Raw genomic sequence first — 25,588 nt, forward strand, 5'->3', positions numbered from 1 at the left:
TCTTTGAAACCAACGGAAATCCAACATGATCTATCTGATCCAGACTTCACCTACAGATGGCATCTGGAATCCTGGGAGTCATCCCAGTGTGATGATCCCGTTATAATCTCATGTCCAGTGTGAAACAAGTGCAGTTATTGGGAGGAAAACAGACTGTTGACTGCCGTTTTAAATTAACTGGTTTGAACTTATTGTTTTAACAGATCTTAACATTCATACTTGGACGGACAACATTCTTCCTACAGGACCAGCACTCAGAACCAGCCTCACTCTCACCTGCAACAAAACACCATCAATGTGCAAATAGTGTCTTGGAGCTTCGCATATAAGTCATTTTTCATGACATTTGGTTTTTTTGAGCATGACCCTTTAACAAAATGCACAAAATCAACAGCCAGATTACACTTAAAGGGTAACTACCATCTTTTTCAACCCTATTTTCCTGTTTTTTTTTGTCTAAGTGACTGATGGTCTTTGACATTGGTCCAGTATTAAGCAAGATCGCTGCAGTCGGCAGTTAATAGGACAATTGTCCAGCTTGTGTTTATCTTCAGAAAAGGGCTTGTTTTGCTACTGACATACTCAGATTAATATTCTAAGTGTCTGACAACATTATGGAAAGGATCCCTTCATATATAGGCATTTAAAACCTCTTTAAGACCTTTCTGTTTAACCAGAAACAGCTCTGAAGTCACTAGTGCTAAACCCACCAGACTCCATTTAAAAAAACAATACTTTTAGCATGTATAGATCCAACATTTTCACATGTAAATCTGTAAACTATGTGTTTATTTCAACCAAAACTAGAGTTGTGATGGTTGGAAAAGTGGAAAGACGACCCAAAACGGCTTTTCGTAGTTTTATTTTGTTTCTGTCGACTTTGAATGAGTATTTCACAATGCTAAAATTACTGTTTATTTACATGGAGTCTGGTGGGTTTAGCGAATGCAATATCGCAGATGTTTTTATGTTTAAAAAAAAGGATCTTACTCTTTAACAGAAAAGTCGACCTCCTTAGAAATTCTTTCCATAATGTTGTCAGACACTTAGAATATTAATCGGAGTCTGTCAGTGGCAAAACGAGCACTTTTATGAACGTAAATACAAGCTGGACAATTGGCCTATTAACTTACTGCAGCGATCTTGCTTAAAATAGCAAGATAGAAAAATAGGGTCCAGGTTGAAAAAAAACGGTAGTTACCCATAAGGCACACTTAGCAAAGTTGTTCCTAATGTATGCAGGAGTTCTCCTTGCTCCCTGTGAGTAAGAATACAGTCAGTCAGGAACAGTTATTCATACCTTCTGATCTGACATTTAATCATCCAATCGTTTAAAAAGTGCCACTGGCTATAAATATCCATATACAGGTGTGATAGATCAGATTTATGAGCATTGAACTAGAAGTCTACACAGCGGCCCTTTCTCTCCCAGTCTCCGTAGCGGGTGGGCTCTGGACCCCGAGGACCCCCCTTCTCCTTGGTTACAGGATTCACATCATCAGGGAACTCTGGAGGACAACAAGGGAATGGATCAGTTTGAGAAACACTGCTTTAGATAAGATGATACAGAGCTGCAAAGATCAATCAATCAATTAGTTGTCAACTATTACATTTTAACAATTTTGATCATCGATTAATCGGTTTGGGTCATTTATTTATAAAAAAAACCCTAAACTCTGATTCCAGCTTCTTAAATATGAATATTGTTCTAGTTTCTTCTCTCCTCTGTGACAGTTAACTGAATATCTGAGTTGTGGACCAAACAAGACATTTGAGGACGTCATCTTGGCCTTTGGGAAACACTGATCTTTCACCATTTCCTGACATTTTCAATGAAAAAACGAGAAAATAATCGACAGATTATTCAACAAAGAAAATAATCATTGGTTGCAGCCTTAGATGATTTCCTCTCACAACTGCTTTACTTCAAAATATACAGTTTACAATGCATTAGGTCCACCTAGCTACAACTGATGCAGTCAGCACTTCCCTCTCTTCATTTAAGGACAAATCTGGCACAAAATGAACCCAGGGGTTAATAACACACGTGTACCGAGTCGACCGTTCTCTGGGATATGTTTTCATGCTAATCGAATGCCTCTAGCTTTAAACAAGCTACTGCAAAACCGGTGGTTAGCTGCTACCGCTAGCTTTCGGGGCACATGGTAAAACGCTATTTTATACCACTAACAAGGCTCAAAATAGCACCACACTTCTACAGTAGCATAATGAGGGTCCCTCATTATTATTATTATTATTATTATTGATCATCGAACACGTTCTCTGTCTGAAGAGTTACAATTCTAGTTGATCTCATAACCCTCATGTTGTCTTCCTGTGGACCATGAACTTGTTGTCCTTGCAGGTCACAATTTTAAAATCAACTTTTTCTGACGTTTTTGTCCCTTTTTTTTTATTCTTTTTTAGCGCTTTTGTTATTTTTTTCCATGCTTTTTTATATTTTTATTTATGATCATTAAACCTAATGTATAAGACATTTTACCTAATTTTTTAGTTAGAAAAAAGCTGAAATTATGAATTATTTTGACTAATAGTTATGATCAGAGGATGGTGAGTGAATCACAGACTGGTTTATGTCAAAGTTCAGTCAGGAGTCTGTTCTAAAACCATTTAAACAGATTTTTTTCAAATGATATGAAATTGAATAAAACACCCAAAATTCAATGGAAGTAATCATTCATTTTACCTGTGAAGAATGTTGCATGGGTCCCATACAACCTACATGCACGCATCCAAGTTATTTTGGGGGCAATTTGGTTGCAAGAAACCCATATTTCTGATATTAAAAACTTTGAAAACGGGTCAAATTTGACCTGAGGACAACACAAGGGATAATTCAGCAGAGATTTTGACCAGCAGACTACATTTCTGCGGTTTAATATTCTCATCTTATTTTGCAAGAAAACGTAGTGCAGCCTGAGCCCAAATAAAAGAGTCTCCTGCATAATGCTTACTTTGCAGGACAGGGTTGCTCTTCTCCTCGGGGCTGTCAAACCGTCCCTGCGGGGTTTTAGCTTTCTTCAGCGGCTCCTTGTCCTTCACCGCTCCGCTGGCTTCCCGCCGGGAACACCCTGAACAAATCCCATCGGAAACGACAGAGATATGTAACGGGGAGCTGGCTGCACCCAGTGCACAATGTAGGATTCATAACAGCACGGATTTAACCAGTGGTGTAGTCTACGTGATACGCAGGTATACGCAGTATACCCACTATGAAATCTCCAGGATTTCCATACACCCACCTAAAAATGTGCTATGATACACAACAATATAGTTTTGTGACAGAACTTTTACTTCAGATATTTGTATTCACAAATACGGGGTCAAGTAATGTAAGAGCAAACTAAACTAACTGCAGAACATGCAGAGAGACTTCGGTCCCTGTGAAAGCCCCCTTACTGCTTTACATTCCATTATAGATTTGATATATTTTGAATGTCATCTGTGTTTTCCTTCGCACAGGCTAAATAAAAAAGGTATTTCCACCATAAATTGGTGCACAAAAATGTATCGGAATGCAGGAAATGGAGTAAATAACCCTAGGGGAGGACACCCAGACCCCACACTTTGATATAGTGCCCTATATTTATTTTATTGTAAATATAGGGCACTACTTTGATATGCCCCCCACCAACAAAGGCCCATTCTGAGGCAGGAAAAATAAAATAAAAAATAATAAAATATATATATGTACAGTATATCCACTACAATACATTAGACTACACCACTGTGTTAACATTAGTTAACGTTACTTCAATGAATGTCGAAGGTTCGCTAACGTTATATCATCGCCAGGTCATGCTGTAGGACACTAAAACAGCAGCTTTGGAAATGGAGTTTTGGCTCAGCTAATAACGTTACCAAAGCGCACACACACACACACACACACACACACACACACACACACACACACACACACACACACACACACACACACACACTGACCAGTAAAGACTAAACTCTGTAGTCTGCTGGCTGAAGCACGGAACCGTAGGAGAGACATGTCTGCTGCTGATAAGAGAACCAAAAACACGACGTTTTTGTTATTAATGGACCTTGTTTGTCGCGCTTCGTTTACGCAACTTTCATCATCATCATCCAGCGACGGAAAATGGCGACAATGGCGATGTTTGCCAGTAGGTGGAGACAAATTACTAGATATCAGACACACAGTGTTTGTGATGTTTCTATATTTCCAGCTTTACTATCACCCCTTCATTTGTTGGAGCTATTCGTTGTTTTGTTATAATTAATAGTAATATTTTGTTGCTGTTTAGTTTGAATTATACGACTGGATATAGGCTATCTGATCATGATATTATCATTGAAGTTACTTTGAGTAACGTTAGTGCTATTGTTTTTAACCCTTGTGTTGTCTTCCTGTCGACCATGCAATTTTTTATTTTTCTGGGTCAAAATTTAAAATGAAAACTTTTTTTTGGTCGTCACTATAGCTATAGCTCTTGTCGCTTTTTGTGGACATTTTTTGTCGCTTTTCCTGAAGTTTTTGTCACTTAACATTTACTTTTCCCTGCGTTTTTCATGCTTTTACGATGTTTTTGTCACTTTCTTTCAAGTTTTTTGTCACTTTTTTCGATGTCTTTGTCGATTTATTCTGGACTTTATTTGAAGTTTTTGTCCCCCCGTTTTTTAAGCTTTTTTCAATGTTCTTTTATCATTTTTTTTTAAATGCTATAAAACACCGAAATTCAATGAAAGTAGGCCTAGTGAACTGATACTCATACTTGTTGTATGGAACCATCCTCGTTACTTTTTTTTGACAATTTGTTTGAAAGAAACCCACATTTTTTTATATAGAAACCTCTTGAAAATGGGTTAAATTTGATCCGAGGACAACAGGAGGGTAAGGTACGTAGGCAGAATGAGCCACCCAAACGGATAGTGGAATACTGTAATATGACTCAAGTGTTGTCTATTCCTGGTTTTAAAGGCTGCATTACAGTAAAGTGATGTCATTTCCCGAACTTACCAGACTGTTTAAGCTGTTCCATGATTTGCCTTTACCCACTCAGTCATTATATTCACATTACTGATGATTATTCATCTAAAATCTCATTGTGTAGGATAAATATTTTGTGAAAACACCAATAGTCAACCCTATCGCCGCAATATCGACATCGACGTATTTGGTCAAAAATATCGTGATACTTGATTTCCCCATATCGTCCAGCTCTAGTAAGCAGGGATAGTACCAGGTAGACAGTGGCATTTTTTTTGTTTTTCGACCGGGGCAAGAGAGACACAAACATTGGTCTTTGTTTGTTTGTTTGCCAAAAAACGCCATGCTTGCCTGGACAATTCATTTTATTCCCTGCATAATATTCACTCCTTCGTTGCCTCAGTGGCTGTTTAATTCTGAGTTTTTGTTTGTTTTTGTTAAGTCTGTGGACAAATCGCCACTACAATAAATATAACTTCATATGTAAGCTCAGCATGTACGTAGTATAAGTTATTAGTGATGTTGTAGAAATGGAAAAAGACAGTAGGCCTTATAGTTCCACAGCAAACACAATGATTTAGACTAACGTTTTTCCATTACATGCTACCTGCTCAACTCGACTCGACTCGACTCGCCTCGACTTGACGCACTGTGCGTCTGTTTTCCATTGCAGATTTTAGTACCGCCTCAGTGTAGCTGGTCATCATAGCGGCGCCGCAGCAAACTGCCGTGACCCTACGCGACACACACACAGAACGTTGAAGGTGTGTTGTTGTTGCCACAGCCAGAAGACACATTTAGTTTCAAATGAAGCTGGAAGCAGCAAAAAAAAAAAAAACACAGCTGGCTAAACTATTTAAAAATGGCGGGTTTGTTCAGGACACCCCCCTCTGTCGCTTTCACGTCACCTTTTGGTATCGCCTCAGCTCGCTTGGAACCTCGACTGAGGTGGTACTAAAAAAAGTACTTGTTAACAGGTACCAGGTACTTTTTTTCATAATGGAAAACCAAAAAAGGCAAGTCGAGACGAGTCAAGCAGGTACCATGTAATCGAAAAGCGCCATAAGTTGCTTTTCCTCCCATATATATAAAACAGTAGATGGGACAATAAAGACCAATTTGCTTGATAACCTAAGTCAGTCTGACAGTTCCTGTCACTCCAGGACCACAAGTAGCCTACTTTCGCTCCTGCACAGAGCCAAGAATTCTGGTATGGAGATTGTAAGTCTGCAAAAATAACCAGTAAGCTTTGGTTTTGTACCTATTTAATCATTTTTACACACCTTTTTAGTCACAGAGAAGAAGATTTTACTACTTACTAAACTTACGATTATATTTCAAACATGTCTGATATTGTCAGAAAGTCAAGACGGGGAAAAGACTTAGACAGCTCGGACTGAGTTTTATGAGCACCTTGTAACAAGTGATTGAGACGACGGGAGCCGCCCCAACTCTAGCACGACTCTCATTTTTACTCTGATTTTACTCACATATTGGAAATTTGTCTGTAATGAAGTGGAATTGCTGGAAAAGCCGCCTGGTGTAAGGTCTGCGGAACCTAACTCTGTCCAAAGTTCAAAAGTACATCTACCGACAGCTCTAAAGCTCACTGATGAACAATATCTTATTTAAATAAACTGTACACAAACAGAAATGTAAATATGACATTATCCTGGCAGACTGTTGGAAGGACGTTTATTCATTACTTTTAGCTAACTATTTGAACTGTTTAGTCAGTAATTTTAGCTTACTATATCAACTGTTTAGTCAGTAATTGTAGCTTACTATATTTTAACTGTTTAGTCAGTAGTTTTAGCTATTTCAGCCACTAATAGCTATTTATTTATACCGTTTATTCAATACTTTTAACTATCTGAACTGTTTAGTCAGTAGTTTTAGCTTACTATCTGAACTGTTTAGTCAGTAGTTTTAACTAACTATTTGAACTGTTTAGTCAGTAGTTTTAGCTTACTATTTGAACTGTTTAGTCAGTAGTTTTATCTTACTATATCAACTGTTTAGCCAGTAGTTTTAGCTTACTATCTGAACTGTTTAGTCAGTAGTTTTAGCTAACTATCTGAACTGTTTAGTCAGTAGTTTTAGCTTACTATTTGAACTGTTTAGTCAGTAGTTTTAGCTTACTATTTGAACTGTTTAGTCAGTAGTTTTAGCTTACTATATCAACTGTTTAGTCAGTAGTTTTAGCTTACTATATCAACTGTTTAGTCAGTAGTTTTAGCTTACTATTTGAACTGTTTAGTCAGTAGTTTTAGCTTACTATATAAACTGTTTAGTCAGTAGTTTTAGCTTACTATATCAACTGTTTAGTCAGTAGTTTTAGCTTACTATATCAACTGTTGAGTCAGTAGTTTTAGCTTACTATTTCAGCCGCTAATAGCGATTTATTCCTACCGTTTAATCAATACTTTTAGCTAACTATTTGGACCGTTTAGTCAATACTTTTAGCGAACCATTTCAGTCGCTAATGCAGTATTTTTTACCTTTTTATTTCTATCATTCATTACCTTCCATTTTAGCTGCCTGTTTAAAATCCCTGTGTTCAGGTGTTACAGCTACCCTGGTTGGGAATCACTGACATACATGACCTGACTGTCCTCACTGGTAGCTACAGTCCTGGTCTTGCATTGCCAGAACTTCCTCCACAGCGGTGCGAAGGAGGGTCTGGCTAGTCCACACAGCATTCCGGAATGGGAGAAAAACGTGCTCTGGTTTATTGGCATTTCTTTAAACCTATCACAATCGTCTTGGGCGGTGCTAAGCTACGCACAGTGCCGAGTAATAGCCTCAGGATTGAACTTGTTTTGGTGGAACATGTGTACGTTTAAAACTTGTTTTACTTGTGTGAGCGAAAACTCAGGTTGGACAGATAGTCTAGCTTCCTGTCTGGATTTACCCTGCAGAGATCTGAGGAGAAGTTAACCATAGTCCTTAAAATGTCGTGGATGTAGACTACTATAGTCCTGCCTGTAGATCAGCATTTAAGGGGGGCTTAAATGATCTGAGTTTATTGTTGAATGTATATAAACGTGAGTTCGCTGTGGCATTCCACTCATTTGGCAGCAAATGTGTCATTCTGTTTATATCGTTCTTACACATCTGAACTGGAATGAGTCCTTCACTCTATGCCTGTAGCCTGAGAGGGCACATAACATTTATTCTGCTATTACAATAAAGAGGCAATTCCATAAATAACGGAATTATTTTATGGAGCACACAAGACATGTTGATTTATTGAACATTGCAGACCGAGCAACTTCTGTATTGTAGTCTGCTTTTCTTATGTGAAATGAATAAGAAATGAGAGGAGCAGTTCAGGTTTGAGCTGTAGTTGAACTTACTGTAGCTTTTCCACTACATAGTATTGACTATAAGTGAGGTAATGTAACGGTAAGATTATTTTGTCACACAGTATACACTATAATTATTCTACAGAAACGCTGAGTGTTTACATGATTTTAGGTCATAAGTAGTGTAGTGGCCACTTGCAGTATTGTAAAACAAGTGAGGCACACTGGCGCAAAACACTTTGTACCATATACAATAATGTAACAAAGAACTGAGTGTTACAAATACCCTGAAATGACTCACTAGAATTCGTGGAAAGCTGCTCAGACATCTTTTGACATATGTGTTCAGTGAGCAACTTTGACAACTGAGCTAATTCTATCCACTGATAAAAAGCACAAGATGGTGTTGAAAGCTCTGGAAAGAGCTAGTAAGTGGACCTTGAGATATGTCTTCTGTTTTCAAGGTCAACTGTAGCCAAAGTGTTTGTGGTCTCGAGCCATATGTGACTGTATATGGATACACTTTATACCAAATGGCCATGTGGACCCCGGAACATTCCAGACATACAGTATGTGTCAAACATGTGATTCAGACACCGTGCTCATTAAAGTGCTCATATTATGCTCATTCTCAGGTTCATAATTGTATTTCGAGGTTATATCAGAATAGGTTTACATGGTTTAATTTTCAAAAAACACCATATTTTTGTTGTACTGCACATTGCTGCAGCTCCTCTTTTCACCCTGTGTGTTGAGCTCTCTGTTTTAGCTACAGAGTGAGACATCTCACTTCTGTTACATCTTTGTTGGGAGTCGCACATGTGCAGTAGCTAGTTAAGGACTACTAGCCAGTCAGAAGCAGAGTATGAGGGCGTGCCCTGACAGTACCTAGGTAAGGACTACTAGCCAGTCAGAAGCAGAGTATGAGGGTGTGCCCTGACAGTACCTAGGTAAGGACTACTAGCCAGTCAGAAGCAGAGTATGAGGGCGTGCCCTGACAGTAGCTAGGTAAGGACTACTAGCCAGTCAGAAGCAGAGTATGAGGGTGTGCCCTGACAGTACCTAGGTAAGGACTACTAGCCAGTCAGAAGCAGAGTATGAGGGCGTGCCCTGACAGTACCTAGGTAAGGACTACTAGCCAGTCAGAAGCAGAGTATGAGGGCGTGCCCTGACAGTACCTAGGTAAGGACTACTAGCCAGTCAGAAGCAGAGTATGAGGGCGTGCCACGCTAGCAACTAGGCGAGCATTATAACGTTTGTCTCTGAAGTAAAGGCAGGACTACAATAGAGCTGTTTGGAGCAGTTTGTGAACAGTGTTTTCTGTTGGAGATGGTAAGTCCCTTTGGGGGGGACTTTGGGCTTTTTCACTTTGTAAACCTATAACGTGCACCAAAACAATATATAACACAATAAAGGAAAGGTGAAAAGCCAAAAAGCATAATATGAGCACTTTAATGTGCTGCTACACCAGCTTCCACTCTGCTGGCTTCAGGCTTTCCACAAATTGTGGTACCTGCTCCAGGGATTTGTTTCCATTTAGCAACAAGGGCATCAGTGATGTCCAACAGTGATGTTGGTGATCAGAACGGGCTCGCAGTCAGAGTTCCAGTTCATCACAGTTCACACCAAACTTGGAAAAGCATTTCTTTATGGATCTGTCTTTGTGTCATGTTACAACAAGAAAGAGACAAACACATTTGAACTTAGGGGCCCAAAAACAAATCCAGACCAAAAAGTATGTGGACAGAAGACAGAACACTCTGTCTGCTTCCATGGTTACTGGGTTTGTGTCAAGTACTGCGAAGGAAAGAAGGGCTATAGCAAAACAGACCGTGCAAAGTGGTATACTTCTCTCAACTTGCTTCATCTTTATCAGCTCCGGTGAGTGCCCACCTTTTCTCCCCAGGGTAGATTCATGTGTGTGAGTGTGAGAGGAATTCCAGGAGGTTTCAGTGGAGCGCAACGCCAGCGGCTCAGTGCAGATATTTCTCAATGGATGATGAAATTTTCCTTTTACATTCCTCCTCGACCTTTTAGAAAGCAGTCCTGGAGAATGTCACATCACACACACAACACACACACACACACACACACACACACACGCACACTACACACATGCACGTGCACGCACACACACACACACACACACACACACACACACACACACACACACACACTACACATGCGCACGCACACACGCCAAACTGCTGGCTCAGCATGCACTACCGACTCCAATACGCACCCAAAAATTATTAGACAAAAAGTACATTCATATATTTTTTCATCAGAGAATGTTTATAGATATGCATCAAAATATACACATGTGTAAAGTGAGCTGTATTGTGTACAAAAGGAACAAAGAAAACACATGTTGTATGTTGCAAAGTACGTGCACAGTATTTCTCTTTCTGAAAAAGGATTTTAAAAAACATTGTAACATTCTTAAATGAAAAACCATAAAAATGATTTTGCACCCCCCACCCCCACACACACACACTTTTGCACAACTCCCCTTCATATCTGGAAGTATATTAGGTTAATTATGTTAACTGGTGACCGGTAGGTGTGAATGTGAGCGTGAATGTAGTCTGTCTATGTGTCAGCTCTGTGATTGGCTGGTGATTGACCTCGGAGCCGCTCACCCATGCATGATAAGCGGCTATAGCTAATGGATAGAAGGACATTCACTTTGGGGTTGTTTTTTTTGGTCAGTGACTGAATTAACCTGTAAAAAGAACCTGCTGCTCCACCCTGTCCTGCTGTTCCTTCCCCTTGCTCCCAGTATACATGCTGGGTGACTATAGCTCCAGGTTAGCTGTGTGCTAATCACAATTTAATGTCAGAATAATGTATTTAATATGTGCTAAGTATTCACAAAATCAGCTGAAATCATATTAACTTAAAAGGTGATGAAATGTCAATAGTAGTTACTAATTGATTCTGCGGTCCCAAAGTGGACAAAAAATGCTCAATATTGTGTCTTAGTACTGCATAATCCCATGTTTCCAAATAAAGTTGAAATCATAGATATGTATATTAACGGACAATGCATCCGGTTAGGCGAAGTGCTACAAATGCGGAAGTGCCTTAAACCTGCATTCATGTTGCGCCGGAGGGCGGGCAGTCGGACTCCGTGACCAATCTGATTGGTGGAGCGCAAACTCGGAAATGGCGAACGGGATGAGTGACGGACGCCTCTCAAAATCTGACGAGAATCGTTTAAACTGACCTTCGTCGATCTGAAATGAAGACAGATTCAGCAGCTGTGTGGCCTATTTCTCGCTTAAAATGTTTTCAGACACACCTTTCGGTGACCTATCTTAAAAATATGAGATCGTATTCTGAACGAGCCGCCATTATGCCCCGTTACACGTGACGCGTTAGTCCAATCAGCTGCCGGTTTAAATTTTTTGGGCAACGATACAGATTAGCGCCTCCTGCTGATATGGAGACGTATTACATGCTCACGTCGGCGTCGCTTCGGTGTGTTCTGAGGCACTTTTTGGACCTCGGGAAGAAGACTGATCAGTCCGACCGCCTTTTCTGCCAACAGTCGGCCGTCGGGTTAGTGTGTCAGGGGATTAACGTAACGTAGAGTGTAAGCAGCTCCTCCCTCACTCCTCCCTCTCTTCTAAAATCGTCACATCCGCAACCAGGATGGCTGCGCCCGTAATGGCAAACTCGACGACTGTTAGGGAAAAATTGTGATACATACTTTTCCCCAGATTATTATTAAATCTGTTTGCATTGTAACAACTTCTGCTGTCGCCATCTGGTATCTGGGAGCTACTGTCTTGTCCTTGTCCAGAGCACGCTGTGGCGAGGAAAGAACAGGCGCTGCTTGACTGAGATAACTGACAACATCGACTTTGTTTTATCACACTCTTCGTTGAGTTACAAAAGCTGTCGTAGAAAGCTTATTCGTCAGTCATATTTTGTGCTTTGCTGTAAGTGCTTGAATTTGACTCTACCTGCTAGTAAATTAATTTTGATATAACTTCAGTGGTTCCTGTCTATTATTTGATAATAAAATTATCCTAACAACGACTCAGAGCAGATCTCCACAAACCAATGGGTGACGTCACACATGCGCTGTCCACTAATTTACAGTCTATGGTTGAAATGGATTAGAATATGCAGTAAGCCAGCCTTGGTTTTGTTCGTTTTATGATATTGGTCTGCTTTCCACTTGTTTTGTTACCATGGCTGTTTCTCTACCGTTCTCTAACCGAGGCTCTTCAAGACTGGACACATGTTGCTTATTGTCTTTATTTTAAGAGATCTATATATATAATGTTTCAATTTGTATAGCTATGTTTTGTGCCTCATGATGATTTATGAGTGATCGGAACATTGCACAGCATCTCGAAGTGACCAAATCTATATGGGCTATAAATATGTGACATGGAAATAAATTCCACTGAGCAAAATAAAAGTTACATGCGGCTGAAAAATGTAGAAGATATTCATACTAAATACATTTCGAATTGAGCTGCATTATCAACTCTGTAGAGAAAAAAATAATTTCAGTGTACAAAATATATTATTGTTATCAGTATGAATAAAATGCGCACATGCGCGCACATGCGCGCGCACACACACACACACACACACACACACACACACACACACACACACACACAAAGACACACAGACACACACACACAGACACACACACACACACACACACACACACACACACACACACACACACACACACACACACACACACACATGGCCTGGACACATGATTGGTCAGCTTGTTTGAGCTCAGCCTCACAGGTCTGAGATCTGCTTCCACACTTCAGCACAGCAGTGAAAGAGAAATAAAAAAATACAGTTTGTAAAGCCTTTGTCCAAAAATAAAAATGTGAAATAATAAACTGGGGTCAAAAGTATGGTCATTTTTTTTGTAACATTAAATACGATTGGTCTGTGAATCTTAAGATTTTTGATCTTTAGGCCCATTTCTTCCTAAATTAGAAATAAAATAGTCAAATATCCTGGTTTGTTGCTATAAATCGTTTTCATTTTGTCAGATTATATTTGAATTCATAGGTGCTAAAACAAGTGCTGTATTTTGCAGTTGAGTAAAAAGTCACAGACAGACACAGATGACAGAGATGCACACACAAATATGAAAATATTATGAAACATCAAGTCCCTTATAGGTAAACTATAACACAACAACTCACTGATGCCAGTCCGTCCTGCTCCTCTCATGGACTTTTTTTTAGTTATTTTTATGGAGCACAATGTTCATCATGATGCCTCCGAAATATTTCCAAAATCTCTTGCGGTCTCTTGCAGGGCTGATTCAGTCCAGATCCAGGATCCGGATCCAGATCCGACTGTGGACCCCAATGTAGGAGTAAGCGCTGAGGGACGCCATCTGAAGCATGCCTGTTGTTAGATGCAGCACCAGCGTGTTTTTGACAGAAGGTGGTGATAATAAGAGCAGGGAGGTGACCCGATAACTAATACCGGTTCTCCTTTGAGCTCCTCCGCGGGCTACGCCCCTGTGTCTGCCCTTTAGCAGTCACTCGGTACTCGGTACAGGCGCAGATACCCAGCTGGAGGACGCGCGGCCCTCCGTGGCTCCGCAGACTGCCGGCTCTACTCGCAGGCCGACACGCTGCAGATCTTGGCGGTGTTCTCGGTCCATGGCTGCATGTTCTGCAGGGCGAACAGAGAGCTGTTCTGCAGGCACAGCGGGTCCGGGGTGACCGGCTGGTTGATGGTCTTCTGGAAGGCCTCCTGCTGCAGCTGCATGAGGATCCGGTTGGCCTGCTGCCGCTCCGCCTCGCGCTCCTCCGCCGTCTGCCGCCTGCAACAGCGATAAGGAGACACCGCGGAGTGGTTTACACATGCGACCAAAACTCTGTTACCTTACAGCTGTAGGCTACAGCCTAATCATTATAATATGCTATGTATGATAACAGTCAGCGACCATAGGCCTATAGGCCAGAGGTTCTCAACAGTGGTGTAGTCTAATGGATTTTACTGGGTAGGCTACACTGTACTGCAGTATAATGGCCAGAATCTGCCTTTTCCTGTATTCGGATGCACTTTGGTCTTCTACTTTTATTTTTGAAAAAAAAGTCTCTATAAAGAGGAAGAATACAGCAATGTCAGCGATAGATTTACTAAACAACAGCCTTGGACCTGGAACACATTTAGATGCTGATGGAAAAAGGCAAAAAAACGGTAGAAAGAAGGAAATAAGGCAAGAATAGGTCGAAAATAGTAAACTTCGAAAAAAGAGACATAAACTTCAAAAAAGCAATAAAAACTTCGAAAAAAAAGACAAGAGCGACAAAAGTGGCAAAAAATTTCAAAAAGCGACACACACAAAACTTGGAAGAAAAAAAGACAGTAGAAAAAAGTAAGGAAGAAAGGCAAGAATAGGTCAAAACACATGACAAAACCTTCAAAAACCGCTACACAAACTTTGAAAAAAAGCAACAAACTTGGAAAAAAAGACAGTAGAAGTAACTACAGCCTTGAACTGAAAAAATGTTACATACCCCTAGGGGTACACGTACCCCCATTTGAGAAAGACTGGTAGGCTATAGCCTAGGCCTACTGCACTCATCGGTAGCCTACCTCGCCGTACAGGCCTAAGCTACTAGCCTATATAGTCCATAGTTTTATGAACAAACGCCAACAGTTGGTCAAACTGTCTGAAGACACGACATCGAGTCATTAGGCTGTTTGGTGAGAACACGTGCAGGATATATCACTAAAGATAATATTAGATATTGATTTATTTAGGGTATTTTAGTTTGACCGTGCAATGCAAAGAATAAATTGACTTTACATTCTGAATTTTAGGCCTTTTACAAAACCCAAAGCTTTATCATTGTCAACGAAAACTAAATAATCTACAAAAAAAAGTCAGAGCATAATAAAAAATGTTTGTAAATCATTATTGTGAACATCGTAGTAGGGCTTTTAAATGAATTCCAATAACTCGATAGGCTGTTAGTTCAAGAAAATGGAGGACGATTACGTGTGACAACCTACATTTTAAAAAACAAAAACGTACACATAGCCTACATTCTCTGTTTTCTTTTTATCTGCCCTTCTTTCCTGTGACATTAACGATGATTATGAAAACTGCAGTGACAAGTTTACTCCTTTTCATCTATGAAGATAGGCGACTACAGGCCTATAGCCTAGCCTAGCCTAGCCTAGCCTACTGTAAAACAGATTTATGCTGAATCCATTTTAAATGCCCTTTTATGACACATCCAAATAGTAGGTCAATGATACTGTATTTTTCTTTAATAAAAATGTTGGTCGTCCTTTAACCACATTTCAGTTTGGCAAATGAGTTGCCGAAAATAAGAGTTAGCCTAAGTGAACGGGTAATAGCCTATAAATGCTAGACTAGACTCCTGGCTGGTCTGCCTGCCTCCATATCCGACCTCTGCAGCAGCTCGACTGGTCTTCGACCCCCCCAAGTGGGCTCCTCTCACACTACACCACGAACGGATCAGTCCCAGCTTACCTCCAGGACTAGGGTTGGGTATCGTTTGGAATTTTACGATTCCGATGCCGAACCGGTACTTTTTTTGGGGCTTTTCCGCCTTTCATTTTTACAGGACAGCTAGGTGAGAAAGGGGGAGAGAGAGAGAGAGGGAAGACATGCAGGAGATCGTCACAGGTCGGACTCGAATCCTGGACCTCTGCGTCGAGGCATAAACCTCCAAGTATATGTGCGCCTGTTCTACTCACTGAGCCAACCCGGCCACACGCCAAACCGGTACTTTTAGAACTATTCCAGTTCCAAAACCGATTCTTGAAAAACTGAAAAAATTACATGAAAGAAAGGCTCTTTTATAGGTTTTTTTTAATTGAAAATTATTTTAATTTAACAATATATTAACATTTTAAAGTACTTAAATATATAATAAGTAAACCTAAGTCACCTAACAGTGAATGGTTAATATGCTTTTACCTCCATTTTGGTGAGCCCAATTTACGGTAGCTAGCTGACGGTAGACTGCAGAGAAAGGGGGATATTTTTACGTCTGTTTCGGAGCGACAGAGGGAAAATATTTCAGTCGACACATTAAGTGAAACCGAAATGAGGAACCAAAATTTGCGTTCTAATCCGGTCCGATTCCCACCGGTTGCGTAGGAACCGGTTCCATCGTGGAACCGGGTTTCGGTACCCAACCCTATCCAGGACATGGTTAAACCTAACACCCCAGCCCGTCCACTCCGCTCTGCAATCGGCCAATCTGCTCGCTTCTCCCTCACAGCGAGGGACGACTAATCGCTCGACGAAATCCCGACTGTTTGCTGTCCTGGCTCCTGAATGGTGGAACGAGCTCCCCCACTGACATCAGGACAGCTGGAACACGTCTTCCGTCGCTGGCCAAATACACATCTCTTGGATAAGAAGAGGATGGTAAAAGTAGTTTGGCTTATTTGAAGCTATAAGCTTCTTCTTCTATGTGATTCTTGCTGTTCTAAGTCTGTACCTTCATGGTTGAATGCACTAATTGGTAGTAGCTTTGCATAAAAGCATCAGCTAAACGAAATGTAATGTAATCAATAAGCATTTTATTTCTGCTATTTGAGGCTTTATTACTCTAACTGACACCACTCCTTTCTAAACTTGTTCAATTAAAGGGAAGCTTAATGTCTCCTGGTGCATGTGGAGTCTCTACATATATCAACAGTCACAAATATGTTCAGTGTCCATTTTCAGAATTTTATTTTTTATACAACACTCTTGTAATCTTCATGAAAGGAATTTCTATTAATTGTGTCCACACTATTTAGATATCAATAAGTAACTAAATAAGTAACTAAATAACAGAAACTCTTCTCAGTATAATATAGTCACACAGCTGCGCAACCTGCAGAGACTAGTTCTGCTACTAAAGCTAAAACTCTAAAGTAGTGTAGTAGCCTAAGCAATGAGACATAACAGGGACCAAAGGCTTTTATAAAAACCACTTAAGGACCTCTGACAGCCTTTAGGAGCCAAATGGGCCTCCAGCCCTCCATAAAGAATGCAGAGCCTCTTTGGTTGGCTGCTCCAAATATTTCTACAATCCCCATTAGCGTTGTAGAGATAACAATGCATTGGAAATAAGTAAAAAAAAAAAATAAGTAAAAGAAAGATGATTCAACATGATTTCACCTCCATTTGGTGCGTCTGTTTTGGAACCAAGTTTTGACCTGGGCGTCAGTCATCTTCAGGGCCTTGGCGAGGGCGGCCCGCTCGGCGGACGCCAGGTACTTCTGCCGATGGAAGCGCTTCTCCAGCTCACAGATCTGCAGCCGAGTGAACGACGTCCGAGGCTTCTTCTTCTTAGGAGGCGTCCTGTTCTGGTAGGGGTGACCTACACGACGTGTTACAGTGAGGGGTGAGAGGGACACTGGACAGGAGGCCACACAGGACAGGACAGGACAGGACAGGACAAGAAAGGATAGGACAGTACAAGTCAGGTCAAGTCAGGGCAGGACAGGACAGAAAAGGACAGGAAAGCAAAAGGAAACCAAAGGAGACAACAGGAAAGGAAAGGAAAGGTCAAAGCAGGGTACGCAGGACAACCAGACAGAAAATGACAGAGCAGCACAGTGGTGTAGTCTACGTGATAAGCAGAAAGCTCCAGGATTTCCATATACCCACCTAAAAATGTCCAATGACACACAACAACATACTTTCCATTATATATTCTTTTTATATATTTCATCTGTGTTTTTCTTCTTCACATAACTAAATAAAGGGATTTCCGCCGTAAATTGGTGCATAAAAGTGTATCAGAATACAGGAAATGAAGTCACTCAAAACTTCCCTGGGGGAGGACACCCCCCACCCACCAAAAGGCAGATTCTGGCCAGGCATATATATATATATATACAGTACAGTATACCCACTACAATACATTAGACTGCACTGGAGCAACAATATAGTAGCCTACCTTTAAAATGGAAGAGTCTAGTGATGGACTGGCCATCTGGAATTTGGGCCGCCTCCCTATGGACCCCTATGGGCCACTACTGATAAATTGTCTTTGGTTAATTTTGAAGTTATTTTATGCATTCAGCCACAAATACTCAAGATTGTGGGTGGAAAGATTCACTCCAAGCTAGCTATTGACGTTTTTTGATCCTAGTCCGTCACGGGAAGAGTCATATATTATTATTATTATTTATAAGATTCAAAAATGGCATACAGCATACAGTCTGTTTCAATATTGTCCTGCACAGCCATTTATAAGTGTAGGAAATGCAACACTCACACTGCATAATTCATTGTTTTCAAGTCCTATGCTCATTTATTAATTGTTTGACCGTAACAACATTGTGTGTGTGTGTGTGTGTTGTGCATTTATTTGCACATTTATTTCTTATACCATAACCCGAGAACCTCTGGGGAACCTTCGGAGAACTGGATTGTTTTTTTTTAAAGTTCAATTTTGTATATTTATATATATTTATAGCTTATAATTAGATTAGATTTTTCTTTTTATTGAAGCCATGACCAAAAAACGTTTCCACATCTGTTTTTCTTTTTGTATATATTTGTTTTGCATTCATTTTTTTCATTTAACCCACGGCTCATTCAAAGACCTTTGGCGAACTTGTTTTCTGCGAGTGAAATTTTGACAAAATGATTGATCACAAGAAATAACTAGCCAACGGTATTGTGACTACACAAGTCACTCAAGTGTTCAGTTGTAAATGGCTTATACATTTGACATCTATTTACATTTGAAGTGCAGTGGGAGTTTCAAATAGGCAGAGCGTGTAGAGAAAGAGAAAGGAAGAGTGCAGCGGGGAGAGACCGATTCCACAGCACACACAAGAACTAATCATAGCAGTCTTAAATTAGTAAATAATAATACCACACTAGAGGGAGTACTTCAGTCTACAGTTTTACAGTAATACTGTAGTGTATTACTGTGCAAGAAGGAGCGCTACTGCAGGTCCTTCATTCCAGCAGCAGTCCGACTCTTTAATGTAGCACCGCTCGCTGTTTCTGCAACATGAGCCATCACTGGACAATATTCTGCACTATGCAATATTTATTTATCACTATTTGTTACCTTCAACTGTGCAATATTTCATTTCTATTCATCTGTATATCTGTGGTTATATACTGTTTATATAAGGGTGTTTATTGTGTAAATACGTTTGTTTTATTACTATTATTATTAGAACTAATTCTATTTTTTTCTATTTCTTATACTTTATGTATATTTTTTCTCCTATGTCTACTTCATGTGTATTTGTGTTATTCTGATGTGTGTAATTTTGTTTCTTGTGAGCTGCTGTAGCACAGGAAATTCCCCAGTGTGGGATTAATAAAGTCTATTTTATCTTATCTTATCTTATCTTATCTTATCTTATTACTGCTCAGAATCTATATAGCCTACATAGGCCTACACTAACTTCACTATATATACAGTGCTGCTCATAAGTATTCATACCCATGCTAAAGTTGACTAAAAAGAGGAATAAAAAAATCATCTTTTGGAAATTGATCTTAATGCCTTAATTAAAAAAATGAGGAAACAGCCGACCTTTTAAGGACACCAATTTTTTTGGTGAATGAATAATGTATTGTAAATAAATAAATGTTCTTCCTTAAAATACAGGGGGCATAATTATACATAGGCTACCCCTATGTTAAAGTCCCATAGAGGCAGGCAGATTTTTATTTTTAAAGGCCAGTTATTTCATGGATCCAGGATACTATGCATCCTGATAAAGTTCCCTTGGCCTTTGGAAGTAAAATAGCCCCCCCACATAAACACATACCCTTCACCATATCTCACGATTGGCATGTTTTTATTTCAGTTAGCCTAATAGTTATCAATGCAAATCAAACCAGCTATTAGGCTAACTGAAATTAAACCATGCCAATCGATTTTTCCTCATTTTTTAAATTAAGGCATTAGGATCAATTTCCAAAAGATGATTTTTTTATTCCTCTTTTTAGTCAACTTTAGCATGGGTGTGAATACTTATGTGCAGCACTGTATATTATAATACGTATTTAATTAAAACCATATGCAGTTTTGTTAATGATAAGTTTCTTATTATAAAAAGGGTGATTCTTGTTTGTATTGTAGGCCTACATTTTTAACAATAAAAACATGAAGAAAATAAACTTCTGTATTTTAACTTTTCATTTTTTTTAAAATGCTATTTTCAAGTTTTCAAAAATGACAGCTGTGCTAGGGTACACATGAGCAGGCAAATTATTATTATTCTTTTTAAAGATTACTTTTTGGGGCTTTTCTGCCTTTAATTTTTGACACGACAGCTAGGTGAGAGAGGGTGGGGGGGAGACACCCAAGAACTCGTCACGGGTCGGATTCGAACCCTGTACCTCTGCGTCGAGGTGTAACCCTCTCAGTAGCCTACATGTGGGCCTGCTCTACCCACTGACCTAACCTAGCCACACCGGACCGATAATGTTTACACCATTTATTGTGTTCTTCCATTCGACCATGTAGTCCTGAAAATCCACACTTTGTTTCTGACGTTTTCGTCTCTTTTATTTTTTTTTCAATGTTTTTGGCTCTTTTTTAAAAAATGTTTTATGTTCAACGCTTCTTTTCACTACCATGTATAAACACCACTAACACCAACTTATTACCAGTTTTACACTCATTTCTGGAATCCATGGTCAGTACACCTCATTTATAGGAAATTATACCTAATTCTTGAGTTAAAAAAGCAGAAATTATAAATTATTTAGACTCATATTAAAGGAAGGATAATTACAGAAGGGTAAATGTCGATGTTCAGTCTGGTTTTGAATTTTTTTCTTATTTTTTTTTATAAAACACCCAAAAGTGAAATGAAAGCAGAGATCCTAGCTTTTGTCCTACTTGCGAAGCGCGATGTGTGGAATCATCCAAATGAGGTATAGTTAAAAAGAAAGCCATATTTCTGATATAGACATTTTGAAAAACGGGTGAAATCTGACCCGAAGACAACACAAGGGTAAAATGATTTACAAGAAAAAGCTGCCGCTGCAATTAGCCTATATTTTCTAAATAGGCTACTTTGTCTTTTAAAAATACACTTTTTACACTTTATTATAGGCCTATATATTATAGGCTTTTATATTATATTATAGGCTATTATATTATATTATATTATATTATATTATATAGGCCTACCTGTGAACCTGTCTTTGGTGTAGCGTCGGTTGCTCTCCATCCAGGGGAACGTCATGTTGCTGACGTTCCCGCGGCCGCTTACCGGCGGAGCGGACGAGTTCCCGCCGCTCATAGGCCGGTGCGCGGGGACACGGATGACCCTCGAGGAGCTCACGTTAGTCCCGCTCGCATTCACGCCCGCGTTCATGTGGTAGGCCCCGCCGAGGGAAGCCACCCCGCACGAGTTGCCGGTGCCGTTATATCCGGCGTTACCGTACATATAGCCGGTGCCGTTCACGCCGCTGCTGGCGTAGCTGTCGTAGGCCCCGTGTCCGTAGTCCGGCTCGTGCATCCTCGCGCCCAGCATGCAGCTCTGCTCCACGTTACTAAGGATCTGATCGATGCCGAAGCTGATGGGCTCCGCGTGCGCGTGCTGCTGCAGATGCGCCCCCAGTAGGCCTATCCCTATGTGATCCATGGCCTCCGCGAGCCTCACCCCCCCCCCACAGCTCCGGCGCGAGGAACAGAGGATGCTCCACGCGCCGCTCCCCGGACTCTACGTCTGGGCTTCTTCTGCTCGAGCTCCAGTCGTTATCTAGTGAGTGCCGGCGGGCGCACGTGTGTGCGTCTGTCTGTGTGTGCACGCAGGAGAGGAGCGCGAGGCTGGACTGTTTGTCTTCTTCACCCCCCCTCCCCTCTGCCGCGCGAGGACATCAATCAAGCTGCCAAATAGACAGCGCGAGATTAAGACCCAATTTGAGGCCTGGAAACTCGATTGGCTAAAGACTGCGCGAGCCCTATGGAGGCTTCATGGCACACTTCATAAAACACTGATTAACAGCTGATCAATACGGTTATCTGCTTCACACTGCCCCTAACACACACACACACACACACACACACACACACACACACACACACACACACACACACACACACACACACACACACACACGCGCACGCGCCTGTTGTTCACTGGAATTTATTTTATTCTAAAGAAGATTTAGTTTAGCAGTTCCGCTGATGTTTTTGCTCAGGTGTATCAGTGCAGGTTGTCCCATTGAGAATATCTATAGCCTGTATATTGTACATTTTTGCGACCATTTATTTTTTTGTAGGCTACTTTTTTTTTCTCGATCGCGGATCTGCTCTTTATTTTCAGTATCCAGATACAGTCTAAACTTAACAAAGAGACACACTATGCGGCTAGTTTATAACCGTCATGGTTGCAGCAACACACATTCTCTACTCAGTTCTATCGCGAATTAATTCTGCAACGAGTTATTAAAATGAAATCATTAACGGAGATTGAATTAGAAGTCACAGGCAGTCGGAGGACACACTGTTGGATATCTGGCGATCGAACATTTCTTTTTGTTAGGCTATATTTTGGATAATTCTTCCCACAGCGTTTCCATTCATGGTTTCTTTAATATTTTCATACACAATAATGTGCATGAAGGCTCTCAGTTATGGCTTACTGACTCGGAGCTGTATGACGGGCCCGTTGTCTCATAATCGGCCCATGAATTTATGAATTTAGCACATCGGAAAGACATTATTCAATTGAAGCAAACAAATACAGCGAATTCAACAAAGCTTCCACACCACTAGGCATTTATCTTTCAAATCTATATGAATTATTAATAGCTGAAACTTCCTTGTTTGGGTCTATTTTGCGGAATTTTGGTAAACCTTAATAAATGTACTTAATGGGTTGAAATAGTAGGCTACAGTAGCCTATAAATCACTGAAAAAATGATTGATGTTTAATATAGGCTGCTCATTTATTGTTATGGAGCTGGCGCCATTACTAATTCATGTTCAGAGTGATGACATTGCTGCAAACACGGAACCGTTTTTTTTGTATTCGTTCACGTGGGAACAGAACAGAGCCGCATGTTTCCAGGAGGAGAGTTATAGTGACATTTTAATAATACAAACAAATAAATGATGGGTCATTATTTGGCATTAGGGCTATATTGATTTAAAAAAATATTAATGAATCCGAAATGATCACTGACTACGCAGCGGGTTTAAATTAGAGAGACGTTCATTGATTCATAAACAAATAGAAGGCAACTATGTTTAATGGTAGATCAGAAATAACGAGCGGCGTATTTCCTATTTATAATGATTTCCACACACACACACACACACACACACACACACACACACAACAACACACACACACACACACACACACACACACACACAACAAACACACACAAAACACACACACACACACACACACACACACACACACACACACACACACACACACACACTCTATAACAATCCAATGGCAAACGTGACCATGTGACTGATTGGTTTTCTCTCCTTCTAAAAGCCACATGGGACTTAATTACTTAACACGGGGCATTAAGGTATTAATATTTGATATGCTTCGAGCAGCTCTCATTGGCCAATTGACCGACAGCAAATGTTAATGCAGGCGGTAGCCTATCCGCACACTGAGACACACACATACATTCGTTTAAATGTGTGCCAATGATAAACATAAGAGACTGGAAACAGCGGCTAAATGACTGAGAGGAAATGCAAAAGAGGAGTAATGCAGCGCAGTGTGTAGACTTTAAATGGAATTAAAAACTTGGACTTTTAAACACAAATCACATCACACAAGGAAGAGAACAAAAAAAATAGAATAGAATAGAAATTATAAAAAAAAGAACACAGAAAATAAGACAGCAACAAAACGCACAAAAAGAGGGGGCAGCTCCACTGTGTGTGTGTGTGTGTGTGTATGTGTGCGTGCGCGCGCTCGCGTGCGTGTGTGCGCGCGTGTGTATATATGTGTGTGTATCCATCTACAGTGTGATAATCTCAGACCTGATATAGTTGAAACAGACCTACTAACAGTGGTACAAGTGATTCTGCTTTTGTTTCATGATGTTAAATGATTTGTCAGAATTATTTTTGTGAGCACGCGCTTCAGAATGGAGGGTTGTTGTGTGAGTCTGTGAAAGCTGCATTCAGGCGTTCCCAGGCTGGCAGGCCGTAATACGGCTGGCAGTAGCACTGGCACTGGCGTCTTTTCAAACGCAATTACCCAGCGACCATTTTCATCTCAGCTCGATTGTCGTGGTGGGGAATTGGGGAAAAACAACATCTCCTTACCTGAAAAGGAGACAGTTTTGATTTATCGAGCGTTTAAACAGCACTTTCAAACGCATCCTCTCACTATCCTCGCATTTTGTACACAGGTTCAACATTTAAAAAAATATTTATAGAAAAACACATATAAAAAAACACAATTCAACATCATCAAAACACATATAGTTCAGTTGCAGCCCAGTGCATTTCTGTTTTTTGTACATCTTGCTTCCTGAATAACCTACTTTAGGCCTACTTCGAAAAACAACCACATTTCCAGTTTATTAGACTGACCTATAGCTAAAACCAGTTCAGTCTACAATAAATCCATAGCCTATGATCAGCTTGGTTTTGACTCAACATCATGTTATGTTATGTTATGGTTGTCTAAGCTACTGGATGCCTTAAATTTCCCTTGGGATGAATAATCTATCTATCTATCTATCTATCTATCTATCTATCTATCTATCTATCTATCTATCTATCTATCTATGCTCATTGTGCTGCTGTTAAACTTGGTTGTGTTATTATATGTGTTTCTTACTGCATTTATTCATATAAATTATTCATATATCCATGAATGACCTCCAGTACAGCCTCCAAAAGTAGCTTAAAGATCACCACTTTAAAAAGTCTGAACTGAAACTGAGCCTACTCTAAATCCAAAACGTTCCACTTCCAGGGTGCGTATTTACGAATACTTCTATGGCCACGCTAAGACCCGCCCTTCAATAGCCTTCACACACTACTACTGGCCAGGGGTCCATGCTTACGCAAGGTAACGTAACCCCATTTGTTCAGGTCCTATCCCCTGACCAATCGGCTATCCTAACCTTAACCACTCGAGGTCAAATTCCTAACCCCAACCAATCGAGCTGCTTCATAGGGGCGGGCCTTGGTGTGGCCATAGTAGGATTCGTAAATAAGCTTCCAGGGTTGCTCTCGTTCTGCTGGAAATTCCGCCGGATGTCACTCTTTTCGGATGTCCGTTTTCGGGATGTCCCGTTACCTTCTGCTTTCTTTGTGTTGTATTTTAAAAAAGC

The 25,588-nt window shown here is 40.3% G+C and overlaps 2 protein-coding genes across 2 annotated transcripts; both read right to left on the reverse strand.

Moving 5' to 3' along the window:
- Positions 1–1,290: 1,290 nt before the first annotated feature.
- sdhaf4 (succinate dehydrogenase complex assembly factor 4) lies at positions 1,291–4,118 on the reverse strand. The gene is made up of 3 exons (XM_039783069.1): positions 3,967–4,118; positions 2,976–3,092; positions 1,291–1,508 (listed from the first exon to the last, which is right to left on the reverse strand). Exons 1-3 carry the CDS (start codon positions 4,022–4,024, stop codon positions 1,399–1,401), a joined length of 285 nt encoding a protein of 94 aa, XP_039639003.1. The 5' UTR covers positions 4,025–4,118; the 3' UTR covers positions 1,291–1,398.
- An 8,858-nt stretch (positions 4,119–12,976) lies between these two features.
- Positions 12,977–21,920, reverse strand: tlx1 (T cell leukemia homeobox 1). The gene is made up of 3 exons (XM_039784206.1): positions 21,450–21,920; positions 17,450–17,687; positions 12,977–14,116 (listed from the first exon to the last, which is right to left on the reverse strand). Exons 1-3 carry the CDS (start codon positions 21,904–21,906, stop codon positions 13,906–13,908), a joined length of 906 nt encoding a protein of 301 aa, XP_039640140.1. The 5' UTR covers positions 21,907–21,920; the 3' UTR covers positions 12,977–13,905.
- Positions 21,921–25,588: the final 3,668 nt, after the last annotated feature.

Source organism: Perca fluviatilis, chromosome 19 (assembly GCF_010015445.1).
Source record: "Perca fluviatilis chromosome 19, GENO_Pfluv_1.0, whole genome shotgun sequence".
NCBI classification, from domain to species: domain Eukaryota; kingdom Metazoa; phylum Chordata; class Actinopteri; order Perciformes; family Percidae; genus Perca; species Perca fluviatilis.